Consider the following 16,947-nt stretch of genomic DNA (forward strand, 5'->3'; position numbering starts at 1 on the left):
ATTTTCTCCTAGAAAAATCTGAAGAGCAACTTGCACCCAAATTCAGCTTCGACCTTTCCTTCAGGTCTCGTCTTCTCCACCACAAACATGAAGGCCCTATCACTCAAGACTGCAGACAGTTCCCAGACAGCGCCCTACACTCCTGACCCCCAAACCTGTACTGATGTTTCTCCATTGCCTTAAAACACTACTGCTTTCTTTCCTCAGCTCTGCTTCTCCTCCCCTCCAGCTAGGTCTTTCAGAGGTCTAGTTTCTCCATAATGTCTAACTCTTAAATACTCGGCTGGAAACAGTCTTAAAGTACTTCGGATTTATCATGTAAAACTTTAGTTTGCCTTGCCTGGTATGAGGGTTTGTGACTTAACAGGGAAAAATAAGGGAAAGGGCACTAAGCAAAAAGCCACGCACCTTTATAAGCTGTGTAACCTTAAATATGTTGCTTAATCTCGATGCTCATTTTTATAATTAATGAAATAAAAATATTATTTGGATTCCCATTGGGTATGACAGATTACCTAGGCTGTGAATGTGAGAGAGTCATGAGATCACAATTACACTTCTAACATTCCCTACTGGACCATGAACTCCTGAAGCACAGCATTACAGCTTACTTACAGGCATGATCTCCCACATAATAATAGCTGGCCCAGTCCTTTATACATACAAGGTCTGTCCAGAAAAAGTCCAGTCGTTGTTAACATGATAAGAACGGTCTGCATGACATCAATGTAACCTGGCAGCCAAGGAGAGTGGACTGGAATGCATATGTGTGAACAATGATGACTTCACTGTACCAGTCAGTGGGGGCAGTAGATGCCCTTTGGTGAACATGTGTCCTTATGTGGTTGCTGGCATTCACAATGACTGAGCAAGCAAAGCCATGAATCTGCATCAGATTTTGCAGTAAGCCTGAACATTCCTCCACAAAAACTATTCAGATGACTCAGAATAGCACAGCTAAGGGCAACTGGTGGTTGGAAGCTTCATCACAATGCCCCCACACTCATGCATCACGTCTCGTGAAGACTTTTTTGGTGAAACATCAAATCATGCAAGTGACTCAGCCCCCTACAGTCCAGATTTGGTGCCCAGCAACTCTGACCTTTTCCAAAACTAAAACCACCTTTAAAAGGGAAAACATTTTAGACTGTTGATGAGATTCAGGAAAATACAACAGGGCAGCTGATGGTGACTGGGAGAACTGTGTGAGGTCCCAAGGTGACTACTTGGAAGGGGACTGAGGCATCATTGTCACATGTACAATGTTTCTTGTAGCTGCGTCAAATAAACACCTCTATCTTTCTTATTACATGGCTGGATACTTTCTAGACAGACCTCATTTAATAGGCTCCAATAAGTACTTACTAAGTTATTTTAATCAATCTTCAAAAATAAAACTTCATACGAATTCAGTATTCAGCTTTATAACTAAGTTGCCAGCCATTAAAAACAGTATCCACAAGGATGTCAGTAATCATATGAAATAAAAGTTTCAAGATTATTCTGACGGTGGAAGGTAATGAAAGGGACCATCAGTTAAGTTCCCTTAGTCTGTAATGTGCCACCCTCTCCAGGTCCCGTGAAAGAACCTGAAGTAATTCTTGGTGTCTTTAAGAATTACATTTAAAAATTAGGTACAATTAGTTATGACTTAGCAAAGTTAAATATATTGGAACTTCCTGTTCTTTATTCATTCACGCACAAAAATATTCCAAATTACATATCTGTTATCTATCATAGAATATGTAAGATTACGCTTTATTCTTTAGAGGGAAAAACACTACTCTTCCTATTAGTTAGCTAGACAGCCTGCTGTTTTTTCTCAAACATTCTCATAAATTATATCATTTACCAGTAGGGCTTGTTTATTGGCTTACGTTACTCTGGCAAAAGCATATTCTGCAGTATTTCACTTAGGGATCATAAGAAACATACATTGTTGATCATTTTAAAAGCTCTTAAACTTTCAACATTACTGATCATATTATCACACTCCCACAAAAATGCCAAGGTCCTAAAGTAACTTTACATACACATACATGTTTCTTTTTAGGTGAACAAGAGACTAACAAAATGATCACTTTTAATCTTTAAATACTAAGCAAAATTAAGAGAAATAATTTTAATAACCACCTGAATCCACAGAATTAAAGCCACAATGGCAATGCATATATATGGGTTTCCATCTTCTCAGTTTATAGTTCTCGAACTATATGCAACATTAACTAAATTCATAGTACATTTTTATTCATACACAAAAATATTATCCTGTTATCCATATTAAAAATGTACACTATTTGATAAAAATGGTATGTAACACATTTTCAAAAGCACCAGGAATTATGTATGCCTCAAGTCACACGAATACTAAACTTACGTTGTAATTGTCCTCTACTTTGGCTAGTTCTAGTTTTACAGTTTCAGCAATTTTTACTTGTTCTTTCCATTTCAGCTCCATTTTTGCAAGTTCATCAGCATATTTATTGCACTTTGTTTTCTCATCCTAAATAAAATTAGTAAATTAGCAAGATTTTAAATCCATATACAGCCAATATCTACACAAACATATGTGCTAAATGTTTATTATAACACTATTGCGACTGTATAAAAACTGAAATCACCAAACGTCAGTGGAAGATTGAATAAATCCTCTTATATACAATGGAATTAACAAAGAAAGATGTCAAGATACATTAACTGAAAACAGCAAATTGCAAAAACAAAATAGAGTAACAGTATTTTTGTTTTAAAAGTTGCTTAACACAATTTCATATGATGTCTATGTTGTGTTGTGTACAAAATATAAACCACATTATTAACAGTTCTCATCTCTGGGAATCAGGACCCTGACGGTACTTTCTACCATCTCTACTTCTCTAATGTTGTGAGCTTTCTCCACAGCCATGTGCTACTTTTGCAAAGGGAGGTAATAGAAATTATATTTATAGCCCTGGCTGGTATAGCTCAGTGGATTGAGTGCGGGCTGTAAACCACAGGGTCACAGTTCGATTCCCAATCAGGGCATATGCCTGGGTTGCGGGCCAGGTCCCCAATGGGGGCCATGTGAGAGGCAACCACACACTGATGTTTCTCTTCCTCTCTTTCTCCTTCCCTTCCTTTCTCTCTAAAAAAAAAATTAAAGAAATAAAATATTTTTAAAAATTATATGTATAATGCCACTGTTTCCAGACATTGATAAATAAAACACTGGGACTTCCTGGCAAAGACAGTCTCCAGGTTAACTTGTTATACATTATGACCCAGAATGTTAAAAGGGAGTTATAAACACAACAAATAAGTACATGGCCAATTTCATTCTGAATGTTTTTGTTCAAGGTGGAAGTTTTAAAATATGCTTTGAGCAAGTCAATGGAGAAAACGAAGTCTTTTCATCAAAGAATGCTAGACCAACTATACCGCACCTCCCACTACACACAAAAACAAATGAAAATGGCTAAGACATCTGCACGTAAAACCCGAGACTATGAAACTTCTAGGAAACAAGGCAGAAGGAAATCTTTGCAAGTTCAATTAAGTAAATGTTTCTTAGAACATAAAAAGCACAAAACAAAAGAATAAACTGGTACTCTGTACTTCATCAAAATTAAAACTTTTTCTAAAAATACCATTAAGGAAATAAAAAAGCAAGGCACAAACTGGAAAAAAATGTTTACTACACACATATAAGACAAAGGACTTATAACCAGAATAAAGAACACTTAAATTCAATAAGATAAACAACCCAATTTTTAAAACGGCAAAGATCAGAACTCTTGCAGTAACAAGAAGTACCAATATAAGCAACAACACACCTCAGTCTCAAAATAATTATGCTGAAAGAGGACAAGAAATGGAGTACAGACCATAAGATTCCATGAATAGGAACTGTACGAAAGGCAGGCTAATCTCTAGTGGCAGAAAGCAAGCCAACAGTTTCCCAGGAGCGGGGACAGAGAGGGATGAGTTGCAAACAGGTACAAAACCCCTGACATTGTAAGTTTCACAACTATATATGGCAAAAATGATCAAACTGTGCACTTTAAATGTGTGCAGTTTTTAGTTTCAAGGGAACATTCTATACTTTCAATACCAAATGAGATTTTTTAGTATTCATCCAGAACTGTTTTACACTTAAGGAAAAACAGTTTAGTCCCTTATAAACAACTAGTTTGAAGTGAAGGGTAAACTGGTCTAATGAACATTTCCACAGAAAGTAAGATCACAGAAAGTAACACAAACATTCAGTTTAAAGTCTGAGTAAAAGATTACATTAAATTAATATTATTTAGGCCCTGGCTGGTGTAGCTCAGTGGACTGAGCGCGGGCCTGCGAACCAGAGGATCACGGTTCTATTCCCAGTCAGGGCACATGCCTGGGTTGCAGGCCAGTTCCCAGCAGGGGTAGCACGAGAGGCAACCATACATTGATGTTTCTCTCCGTCTAAAAAAAAAATGAAGTTTTTCTTCTGTCCTTCCCTTCCCCTCTAAAGAAAAATAAATAAAAAATCTTTAAAAAAAATTTATATTATTTAGAAGGGAGTAACAAAATATTTTAAGTTACTCTAGTAACCCTGAGCTGATATGTGAATATCTCCAGCTCTAACAATTATCTCTCTCTTCCCCACATGCAGAGAGGAACACAAAATGTATTTACTTAAACAAATATTACATACACAAAATGCTCTTTCCTCCTTTCTTCAAATCAGGTAAAAATGAGAAGCATTTTCCCTTTGTCCTTTAATTACTCTAGAAACAAATGCTACCACGACAGTCACAAAACTGAAATATTTGAATACAGTTTAAAATAATCAAAATAAGTAACACTGTGAAGGCAAAAACTCATTTGATTAATGTTCCCCTTTTCCACTTTGCAAATCTTGTCACTTTAAGATGTGGTAGAAATCTCTGTTATTAAAAGGTAAAAGGAGAACTTCTCTTTTATGAAGTTCAAACATTTTTCATGTACCCTTATAAGAAAAAGACAAATAATAATATTCCACCTCAACTAATCACTAGTCCATTATCAAGAGAAGGATAGTCCATTAACAAGTGAACAGAAATTTTAAGACCATGATTTTACACAATGGCCTACACAAAAAGGTACACAAAACGACCACCTCTCAACATCTCAACAACTAAATGAAATACCAGTATATGTGTATGCAAAAGAAACCCTAGGGCACTCACCAATCAAAACAATACAGTAAACAAGCCATTACACTTGATAAATCTTTCACTTACAAGGTTGCTAGCTTACCTGCAAGAGTTGTTTACATTTATTATACTTTTCTGTTTTGTCAGCAATTTCTTTGGTCATTTCACTGACTTGCCCTTTTGTTACAATGTCAAAATCTGACTCTGCTGTAACAAGGCGAAAAAAAGATTATTAAAATTAGCTTTCCCTTTATTATTATTTTCCTGATTAGAATAACTTAAGGTCAATATACCGTGAAATACAGTAAATGAGATACTGAAGGAGAAAAACATGCTTAAAAATATCCATTCATTCACTAAATAAACAAAGGACAATAACATAAACTCTAAGTGAGAATTTCTTAAATGTCAGTTTGGCCAGAATCAAGTTTGAAAGGATTGTTATTTTTTTTTAATTAGCTGAAAATAATTCTCAAATGGCACAGAAATTTACAGAATTGAATAGACAAGGTAAGTAGGAAAGCCACACTCTTTGAGAAAACATTTTGAATCACTTTTCCAGTCCTTCATCACTATTGACTAGGTTTTTGTTAAGTACATACTGTACAACACCATGCAGGTGCTACAGAGGGTGTTCGGAAATGGCAAGAGAATCCTGTTCTGTAGCAGCTGAACCTCATTAAATATTTAATAGTATAGGAAATTTATAAGACATTTAAAGAGTATAAGACATCAGTTGCTCAAACATTACACAAGGGAATATACTTTTATATACTCTAGTACTTAACTTTCATTATTGCTAAATCATTAACGTAGGGTTAAAAAAAAACAAGGAAAAGTAAAATCCTAGAGTTAATTCAAATTTACATGCTGTTCATGTTTTCACCATGTCTCTCTGACCTGTTCTCTAAGTTAACTAAAAATTTACCTTACCCACTAACAACTACACTGAGGAAAGCACCCCAGTGATCCAAAGCAGCCGAAGAGAAAGAGATGAGAGACACCAAACTGGATTTACAAGTTATTCCTCCTAAAAGAATTAAATTGAAGGGCCAGATGTGTTTGAAAATTCCATAGATTTTAGTGGAATGTTAATTAAAAATTCAATTCTTGGCTGTTGTCCTATAACCCAACAAACACCAGGTCATTTAACACATGTGAATATTCTCATAAAGACAAATGCTAGTTCACACTCATAATTTGCATACTCACCACATGCATGCCTTTATCATACTTTTAGACCCTTACTTTCCCTTTGCCACAATTCCCTTATTTGATTTGATTTCTGTGATTTCTATGAACTCCCTAAAATTCTGACTCCTGAAACAAAGCAGTAAAAGGAAGTTCAAACACTTTTCAAGGCAGGACACTATACAGAAGGCCTGAAAGCTCTTTACCTGCAGGAGGCAGAGGCTTCACACCCACAGGAGAGGTGGTAGTAGCTGGGTCTGTGTTTACTGAGGCGTCGTTGACTTTCTGCTGACTCCCAATTTTCTTTGTAAAGACATTATTGTTATTGGCCTATTCAAATGTTAATAAAAGGGATGTTAAATGAATTATATTTTCTCTCTTCAGTCATCATGTAAATAATAATTACCAAGAAGTCCTGAATATCTGCAAAGTTCCAACTGCCCTAAAAGCCACATCACTTTACTCACATTACAAAAAAGAAAATCTTATTTTTTTCTTGTCAAAACATTGATGTTTCTCTCCCTCTTTCTACCCTACCTTCCCCTCTCTAAAAAGAAAACCATAAAAAAAAGCAAAACAAAAAAATACATCAAAACACCACCAAAACAAGCCATTCACAGAAATCTCACACATTTTCTACTACAAAGTCGCAATATACTTAAAGGCTTGAAACCAAAATCTATATACATGTGGGTGATACTTAAAGTGTAATGGTTTCTTTTCTCCCCACAAAACCCTGCCTACGTTATCTCATGTACTTCTTGCTTCTTTGGTTTCCTTTCAGATTTCAAGAGACTGGTAAAATATCATCTGTGTCATAGGGTCCAGTACAAACAAAACTGTCTTTCCAGTAAATCTGGTTGGTAAAGAGAATTGTGGTCTCATTTTTAATTTCAGGTTTCAAATGTGTTTCTTCCCTTCCAAGACTCAATTACATAAAATACCTTATATTTGAGCACAATTTGGGGACCCACATGAAAACCTACAGCTATCAAGACAGAAACATTATCTTTGATCTTATTAAATCTGCCTATTCCACCAGCAAGTACAACGCAAAACAATTAGCTGACGCTTTCCCCCTCGTCCTAACCCAGTGGATACAAAATGGGAGGGAAGAGCTTGTCGAGGACAACTGATCGATGGCAACTCCCACTGAGGACAGGCGTCACTGCCGCCAACAGCAACTCAGTAACATGCGTTGACATTGAAGTGAAAGACACATTTACTGACCTAAAGGAAAACGGTAAAGAAAAGAGGGCTCTCTTTTCTCCCTGCTGGTGCCCTTATTTCCTTTGTTGGTTCTCCAACAAATAGAAATTCCAGATTTTAAAAAAACTACCATTCCCATATAAAACTACCATTAACCGTATAAAACTACCATTCCCGTATAAAACTACCATTAACTGTATAAAAATTACCACTACCATATTAGACCAATGACTTGAAACCAAGCAGAGGTATATTATATTTAAAAGGATGTTTAGAATATTGTAAATTTGATGTGCAAACAAAAATATATATAAAAGAAATATTCCACTAAGTATGAATTCAGCTACACTTACTGACTGCTCTGAAAGCTTATTTATTTGCTTTTGGAGCCTCTGGCATTCTTTGAACTTTTCTTTGTAATGATCTGCTGCCATCTGAAGACGGAGTTTCAGATCTTCGACTTCTCTTCTCAGCTCATGTTCCAGTGTGTCCGTATTTTCCTGGGAGAGAAATAAACAGACATTTCCTCTGAGAAAAAGATAAAAATTCTTTATCATAATGTAGCAGTAAATTACAATTTCATTTTCACATACTTCTTTCAGGCTGTTTAAATTTGTTTTGGAGTTCTGGCTATAGAGCCTTACTAGTTAGCTCTCCTAATAAATCCAGCTTTACATTCTTAGAACTAAGATCATTAAAAAACTAGAGAAGAATAATCTACCTCCTGAGGAGCAAATATTACTCTGTTAAATAACCATAATACCTTTTAGTTAATAAGAAATTCCAACAAAGTAATATATACCTGACATTAGAAAGTTTAATTAACAATAATAGAGCAGCTTTTACTAACCATTAGGAATTTGCTTACAGCAGTTTTTATTAAAACTTCTATTATTTTCAACCCAGAAAGTTTCAATGACTGAAAAAAAATAATGGAAACTTAAAATTCTCATCAGGAATCTGACTTGATCAACATAACTCATTCTTATAATGAGTTCTGATCAAAATAGAAACTCAAAATGAACCTGCTTTACCTGGTCCTTTTTGGCAGCATTTAGTTTAAGTTCAGCCACTACATCCGCTAGCTGCTTCCTGACTTTCTCATTTTCCAAGCGCGCAGTATGTAGATCTGCCATAGTTTTATCTCTCACATTTACAGCATCACTAAGTTCTTTAGTCAGAAAGACAACTTCTTGGCGAGTTGCTTGAATCTGTTCCTCTGCTTTACGGAGTTGCTCCTTTAAAATAAATGTATCTTCCTGAAGAAAGGCAGATAAATGTATTTGTAATTCAAACATTCAAGTAAAAAACAAACAATTTTACTCATTTACAACAGATCTGAATTTTTTAATTAATTACTACTTTTCTCCTCAGAACTTAAAGTATGTAAGTCTCAAAAAACTTAAGAAGTGACTTTGTTTTAGAGTCCCCACATAACAATCCTACGCACTGGGTATCCCTATTGCCACTTTACACAAGAGGAAACGGGAGCACAGGGAGTCAGGTGACATGCCCAGTGTTTTAATGTCTGGCTGAACTGATACTTAATGAAAGCTCTAATCCCCGCCCCAGATCCCCTACAGCTGGAATTTCAAAAACCTTTGTAACTCAGAGGCTTTTAACTCAAAAACTTTTCTTAAAAGATGTTTCTTACAATCTAACATAAAAAAACCCAATATATTAATATACCATTACATATTATAAAAATACAGATTTAAAATTTAGCTTTAGCCCTGGCTGGTGTAGCTCAGTGGATTGAGCACAGGCCTGCGAACCAAAGGATCGCGGTTCGATTCCCAGTCAGGGCACATGCCTGGGTTGCAGGCCGGTTCCCTGCAGGCCAACTCCCAGAAGGGGACGCACAAAAGGCAACCATACATTGATGTTTCTCTCCCTCTCCCCTTCCCCTCTAAAGGTAAATAAATAAATAAATAATCTTTTTAAAAAATCATAAAAAAAATTTAGCTTTAAAAATATTGATATGCGATTAGCAAAGATGAAGCACTAAAAATGAAAATAAGCACCTCTTAAAACTAAAAATATCTTTGAAAAGTTAAAATTGCCATAAAATTATTTCCTTTAATGTTAACTACACATATGTGCTCAATAATCTAGTGTATTCAACTTTTCTATTTTCATCTCTATACTAAAAATAATAATGTAAACTCAGAAAAAGTATAATCCACTTGGTTTTATTAAATTAGCTCCTTAGAAATGTAAATTACTAAGGAAATGTAAATTATTATTTATGTAATGTTGGGGTAGAGAAATCTTTGTAGGTATAGCATTGTTAGATCTAATTATGTAAATACTATCAGTTTCCATATATATCAAAAGGGAAAAAGGAGGGGGAAAAGGATATAATAACACTCTAGCATAAATGACTTTTCTAATCCTTTAAGGAAAAACCTCAAAACATACAGCATGGCACCCCTTTTTAAGAAAGAAGGGGATCACAAAGAGTATGCACATACACACGTGCACATAAGCTTATTTTTGCAAAAAGAAACATAAGGACAAACTGAACACTGAAGAAAATGTCTACTTGTGGGTACAGGTTAAATAGGGGTATTTTTCAGGAAGAGACTGAGATAAGAGTAAATTTTTTGTATCACTTTGACTTTTGTATGATGCAACTATTTTACATATTTAAAAATTAAATCAAAAGGTTAGAATTGTAAAAAACAAATCTTACAATTAAATACAAATAATAAACTGAACTGTATTGTAAATTTGTAAGTATATTAAAAATTAATTCAAGTAACTTTTAAACAGGGTACCCTATACATCCTTAGTGAAATACACTCGAAGAAAAGAGCTGGAAAAGATCTTAATTTTATGTAGGAGACTTATTGTTGGAAGTGACATTGACATAATTTGAATCTACTAGTGTGTGTAGCTGGGTAGAAAACATGTTTTGGGGGGGGGAGGTTCTCACACTGGTAGGAGAGATATATAAATGTGAAATAGAGAAAGGTAAGGAAGAACTCCTAAAGTACTGGATTTGAACTGAACATATCAATATAAGTTAAAGGCTTAAAGTATGCAATGAAAGTACAACCCCTAGAAGCACCAGTACCCAGTTCTTAGATTCAAAATACCATTCCCTACTGAGGAGGAAAAAAAAAGAGCTCCCCAGAAAAATGGCTAATACCTAAAGCTGTAACGTACAGTTGTACCACAAAGCAATGAAGTATTCAAAGCATTAAGGGGACGTACCAAAAAGACACAAAAATAGTTTCAAAAGGAAACTTTGAAAAGTTTCCCCCTGGCTATATATGGGACGATTTGAGTATAAAAGAAACTGATGTTGATACTGTATAATACACTAAACAAAAAGGCCTCCAAAGACCACAGTGATATACGGAAGGGAGACAGGGCAACAGGGAACCTCTTCTCATCATAAAAGAATACCTACTAACAAATGTTGAAGGAATGACAGATTTTTAAATCACCATCCTGCAGTCAGTAATGTGATAGCTAATGCAGGTGAAGGCAAAGGGATGAAAAACACTGAGTGAGAGACCACTCAGTTGGGAATCGGCTGTTCACATGAGCTCAAGTATCACCAACAGATGACTCAAAAATCAGAGAAAGGCACTAATATAATGGACACACAGATAGACATAACTTCAAACAAACGAGTAAACCTATCATCACCAAGAATGAAACTGAAACTGTAACTTTTGCTATTACTGCAACAGAATGTATGAAACACCTATGCCTTTTCTTGAGGACGCAGGTATGAGGACATACGCATTCACTGTTCTGTTCTTCCAACATTTCTTACAAGTTTAAATGTCTTAAAAAGAAAAGGCTGGGGGAGAAAAGATTAAAAATAGAAACCACCATGTATTACAGAATTATACACCTGACACCCATTTTATTAACTAATGTCACCCCAATAAACTCCATAAAAAAAACAGAAACCAGCAGACTGTATACATTTAACAGAGAGAACGTTTTCCATATTCAATGCGTGCTGCACAGGTACTCACCTTACTTGCGGTGGTAAGCAAGTAGGCCCTTTGCAGGCTGTCCTTTTCAGCCAAACAGAGCTGCAGTCTGCTGATCTCTTCTTTGAAGTGAGTGATCATGTCTTCTTTGTTTACATCTAAATTCTTTAAAGTCTGGACCTCTGACACAAGTTTGGTATTTTCTATTTCTCTAGTCTTCAAATGTACCTGTAAGAATGCTTGAATACGTCAAGAGTATTCTAACTCCATAACCCAAGTCAAAGTTCAAAATACTACCACTACTCATCTCTAACCCAAATACGATTCCGGGATGGGGAGACTCACTAGACTCAGAGTCAGGGACCCAAGTGCAGCCAAGTGACTAGCTCAGCTTTTTTTCTTCAAACTTTCCACAAAGACCAGTAATTCCAAGGCCGAACACTATTACTTGATCTCTAAAGTATTTGCCTTTAATGATTTTAAGTTCTCTTTTTTTTTTATTCTAAAGATTATTTATTTATTTATTTATTTATCTTTAGAGGGGAAGGAGAGGGAGAGAAACAACAATGTGTGGTTGCCTTTTCGTGCATCCCCGGCTGGGAGTTGGCCTGCAGGGAACCTGCCTGCAACCCAGGCATGTGCCCTGACTGGGAATCGAACCGCGATCCTCTGGTTCACAGGCCTGCGCTCAATCCACTGAGCTACACCAGCCAGGGCTTTAAGTTCTCTTTTTAAAAAATCGCAAATGGATTCAGTTCCCAATCAGGGCACATGCCTGGGTTACAGGCCAGGTCCCCAGTAGGGGGCATGTGAAAGGCAACCAACCACACACTGATGTTTCACTCCCTCTCTTTCTCCTTCCCTTCTCCACTCTCTAAAAATAAATAAATAAAATCTTTGAAAAAATTGCTAATGAATTTGGTTGTTCTTTTAGAGAAACAGATTATGTTATAGACATATTCAGATATAAAGACATAATGAGATTTTAGAAAATATCTTCAGCAATTCAATTTTTGCTTGTGAAAACTACTGTATCACTTACTTCCTGTGTGTGCTGAAAAATAAAATATTTGTTGATTAAATACTCCAACAGATTTTCCCCAGGAACTCTGGCTGTGGCTGCTCATTTGTCACCACAGATAAACAAATCAAATTCCATTAACTAAAATTATAAAGAGTACACACATAGTTTCTACTATAAAGGATTATCTTGCTTTGGTTAAGAGTACCACAGATAAATGAATTAACGTAATTCTTGCGCCTTACTCTTTAAATGTACAGAATGCTGAAAGACTAATTTCTGTTCACAAGGACAGAATATGACTCTTGGTTCTCTGAAAGGCTCAACAGCCAACACCTCTGCAGCTTCACTTTAAAAACACCACCTAATTTTCATAGTCATTAGCTCATGAAAGTGTTCTACCAATCCCTCTAAATTCTGATAGGGCAGCAATGGGTCACAGGATCCAACAGGGGCCAGAGGAAGGAGAAAAAAGGAATCTCTTTGGAGTTCATGTGAACAAGTGAACAACCTGCATGGGAAATTCTGAAGTTAAGAATGTAAGTCTTACCAAACTCAGTAAGTGGAATCTCCTTGCCAAAATAACACAAAACAAAAATCCCTAAGGAAGAGTTTTACTTCCAATTTTCAGGGTACACACAATACAAATGAAATACTATTCCGAGAACACTTGCAGGGCTGTCTGAGAGTGCACGCAAATGGAAAGTTTGATGTCACTTTGATCCCAACTTCTAATGCTTATAGAAAACGAAAGATATTAGAAGAGTATAAAAGAATAAATCTCCAAGACACTTTATTCTTGCTCTTCTTCCCTCCCTGCCAAGTCCTTTGCAAAGGACCGACACACAGAAAAGTGTCTGCAGAAAGTGGGGAAAGCTAAGATAAGGGACAAATAATTTAGAATAGAAAAGAAAAAAATGCTGAATTCACCCTAAAATGTGGTTGCCCACCCTCTATAAAATACCCACGCTGTTCTCAGAACAGAAGAGGGAAAGAAAGGCAGGTGAAAGTTGACAGCTTAGAGACAGGGTTATTATCCTTCTTCCAAACTAAGTCATCCTAGGTATCATGATACTGGCTTACTTCTCAATACTAAACAGTGTATCTTTAAGGATTTACTTTATTTATTGCTGAATTATAATAAAGACACAAACATCCTATTAATCTTACTATCTCCTACTGTGCTAACAGAAAAACAACATGGAAGGCACTTAATTATCCAGAGAAATAAAGCCCAGGTCTTCTGGCAACAAAACTGAAACAGTCTCACTGAAAATCATAATATTAAATAAAAAATTATTACAGATGCCAAATTTTCAGTGAGTTAAAAAATGCTTTATAATTTTTAAAAAACTGCATTTGAGGTGGTTTGCAAGAACATCATATAAATGATATTCCAACTGCATACATTCATCCCTCTGTTTTATTTTATTCCCCCTTTTACAAAATCTTGTTAAAAAAATGAACATTTCTGCATACTTTTTCTTAAAGTCAAAGCATAAAATCACTCACCAGTGAATCTTCAACTATTTTTCCTCCTGTACTGAAAGTGGTAAATACACACATGTGCATACTCCAACTCAAGCAGTTGTCCAATTGTCGTGAGAAATAGACTGGTTTTAACCCAGGACAAGCAAAACTTCCCTATCCATGCTCTCCTCTAACCTGCCCCACCCCACAGACTCAACATTTTCACGTTTTAAAAAACCGCCACCACCAAAAAATAAGTAGGAACAACCAGGGGCAATACAACAAATCATATTCTAGTTTCTCAGTACAAATAGTGACTGGCAAATACTGCCTGTTTGCAGTGTTATCTTTTTATCCTTCATCAAATAAGAACACTGTCCTTTTCTAATAAAAAGATTAGATATAGCCAGATTTAATCAAATAGTAGGGATAACTCAGAATGTTCTTGAAATTCTTCACCACTCTACTATCAGGAACTGCTTATGAGCCACTTAAGTAAGTCTCAATTTGCATCTACAACTTTACTGACAATTAAGATAAATACTTCAGAATCACTGAAGAAGAAAAGGAAGAAAAAATAGAAAAGGTCAATATTTGTCATCAGTGAGAGTATCCTTTTTGAAATGAGTCCCTGAAGACTAGTCCAAAAGCCAAACTAAAAGGTGACGTTCACCACTAAAATAAAGTAAGACTCTCCTTAAGGTCTGGGGTTCCTACAGGAGGAAACTAACTGGTTATATAAATTCTGGTGAACGGGTATCCTGTTACCATTAAACCTCTTTGCCTTATTATACATTACCTGCTAACTATCTAAACCACCAGCAAATTAATTCCCTGAAAGTTAACTTTTATGAACTACACACAATGCAGTAGTTTTAAGTACATCTTCAAACCCTTTGACACTCCTCTCTTCCACACATGGGACCTACGCCCCTCTCCTTGAGCCATCAGCTAAGCCAGGTGACTAGCTTCAGTGCACAGCTTTGGAGACCAGCTCACCACACACACTCCAACTTCCTCCTTGCCCTCTTGCCTAGCTCACGCTCCGGCAGAAATTGGTTGCCTTGTTGTAAGGACACATCATGCAGCTACTGTATAGGCCACACAGCAAGGAACTGAAGTGTTTCCTACTAGAAGTCACGTGACTGGGCCACCCTGATGGCAAGGTTTCCAGTTCCCACCAAGCCACAAAGTAACTGCAGCCTGAGCCGATGCCTCAACTGCAACCATACAAGAGAACCTGAGCTGCAACAGCTCAGCTCAGCTGCTCCCAAATTTCTGACACTAAGTAAGTGCTAGAGTAGCTTCTTACACAGCAGTAGATAAGTAATAAAAATAGAAAAAATACATTACCTTATAAAGTTCCTTCTCATCCTTTTCTGTCTTCAGCTGATATTCAAGCTGTTCTCGTTCACACTGTGCCTTCCTGAGTTTGTCCTTTAAACTGAGTTAAGGTAAAGTGACATTAGCATAAAGGAAAAAAACTTTGGTAAATATAACATTTTTAAAACATAAAAGCATCTTTTAAAAATGTCAGAAATGCCCTGGCTAGTATGGTTCAATGGACTGAGTGCTGGCCTGCGAACCAAGGCGGGTTGGTTATTGGGTTGATTCCCAGTTGGGGCACATGCCTGGGTTACAGGGTCAAGTCCCCAGTAGGGGGCGCACAGAGGCAACCACACCTTGATGTTTCTCTTCCTCCCCCGCCTCTAAAAACAAATAAATAAAATCTTTAAAACAATAGTGTCAGTTGCCCTGGCTGGTGTAGCTCAGTGGATTGAGCACGGGCCTGCGAAGTAAAGGATCGCGGTTCGATTCCCAGTCAGGGCACATGCCTGGGTTGCAGGCCAGTTCCCAGTGGGGGACACATGAGAGGCAACCACACATTGATATTTCTCTCCCTCTCTCCTTCCCTTCCCCGAAAAATAAATAAAATATTTAAAAAAAAAAAACAATAGTGTCAGAAATACCTGTCCAACTCAGTTTCCTTTTCAATTGCTTTATTTGTCACTAACACAATATCTTCCTCAAGCTTGACAGCTTTGGATGTAGCATAATAGTAACTCCTCCTAAGTTCTTCATTTCCCATTTTTAAATTTTCTGAAGCTTCAGTAAGTTCCTTAGAAACAATAAAGTATTTTGAGAAACATAATTAGTAAGACAAACATGCACCTCTATGTACTCTTAAATGTTAATCCCACTTTTGTTCCATCAAAAGTTTGTAAGACTAAATACTAGACCTGAAATGATAAAATTTGCATATTAATTTACATATACTAGATTAAACAAACTTTCCTCTGCATTTTTTCCTACATCCTGTTTGTTGATTTCACAAACTTCTCCACCAGAGGGCCAGGAAACAAAAATGAGGGGGAAAAATTTTAGTCATTTTCATTTTTCACATCTTACTTTTCAGTGTTACCCCAATGACAAATCAGGTTCCATATGATACTACCAAGGTTAACACTAACTTCCTTCAGCACAGATCACTAGTCCAACTGATAATTATACCAATAAGTCAATTTTCCTGCCACTGTGACTCTGAGGTATGAACATTCAAAGAAGCCAAAACAAATATAAAAATTTAGCTGAATGCCCGCCCTAAGAGTCAAGGCAGGCACATATGATGAGATTTTATTAAATTTTAATATTTAACATACCTGCGTTAAAAGTTCAAATAAAAAAGTGGTTCCTTAACTAAAGGGAATATCCTTCTCATGCAGGATTCCAAGTGTTTCCCAAGTGTAAAACTGGGAGAATAACTACATATCTTAAACTAAAAGGCTAAAGTTAATATAGGTAGAAGGCCACACACATTTATAAGGAGATTTAAAATTGTACACATTGTTTACCCTCTACCTCCAAAGAGCAATCCCAAACAGAGTAAAGCAAGAGATATCTTTTCAGAACAGCATCTATGCAGAGGTGTTCAAAACACAACCACTGC

General features: G+C 36.3%; 1 protein-coding gene across 4 annotated transcripts in view; it reads right to left on the reverse strand.

Annotated features, from left to right (window-relative positions):
• TAX1BP1 (Tax1 binding protein 1) overlaps positions 1-16,947 on the reverse strand; it is a 51,918-nt gene that overhangs the window by 14,824 nt on the left and 20,147 nt on the right. For 3 of the 4 annotated variants that reach the window (XM_037041240.1, XM_037041236.1, XM_037041237.1), the window contains exons 6-13: positions 15,971-16,119; positions 15,354-15,444; positions 11,552-11,737; positions 8,588-8,812; positions 7,907-8,053; positions 6,551-6,674; positions 5,257-5,360; positions 2,378-2,503 (exon numbers count right to left, since the gene is read on the reverse strand). In XM_037041240.1, the coding sequence (XP_036897135.1) occupies positions 2,378-2,503; positions 5,257-5,360; positions 6,551-6,674; positions 7,907-8,053; positions 8,588-8,812; positions 11,552-11,737; positions 15,354-15,444; positions 15,971-16,119 (1,152 nt within the window). The remainder of the gene's footprint in view (positions 1-2,377; positions 2,504-5,256; positions 5,361-6,550; positions 6,675-7,906; positions 8,054-8,587; positions 8,813-11,551; positions 11,738-15,353; positions 15,445-15,970; positions 16,120-16,947) is intronic. The other variant, XM_037041238.1, reaches the window with a different exon arrangement.

Source organism: Sturnira hondurensis, unplaced genomic scaffold, assembly GCF_014824575.4.
Source record: "Sturnira hondurensis isolate 20B ecotype Veracruz unplaced genomic scaffold, ASM1482457v3 Scaffold0002840, whole genome shotgun sequence".
NCBI classification, from domain to species: Eukaryota; Metazoa; Chordata; class Mammalia; order Chiroptera; family Phyllostomidae; genus Sturnira; species Sturnira hondurensis.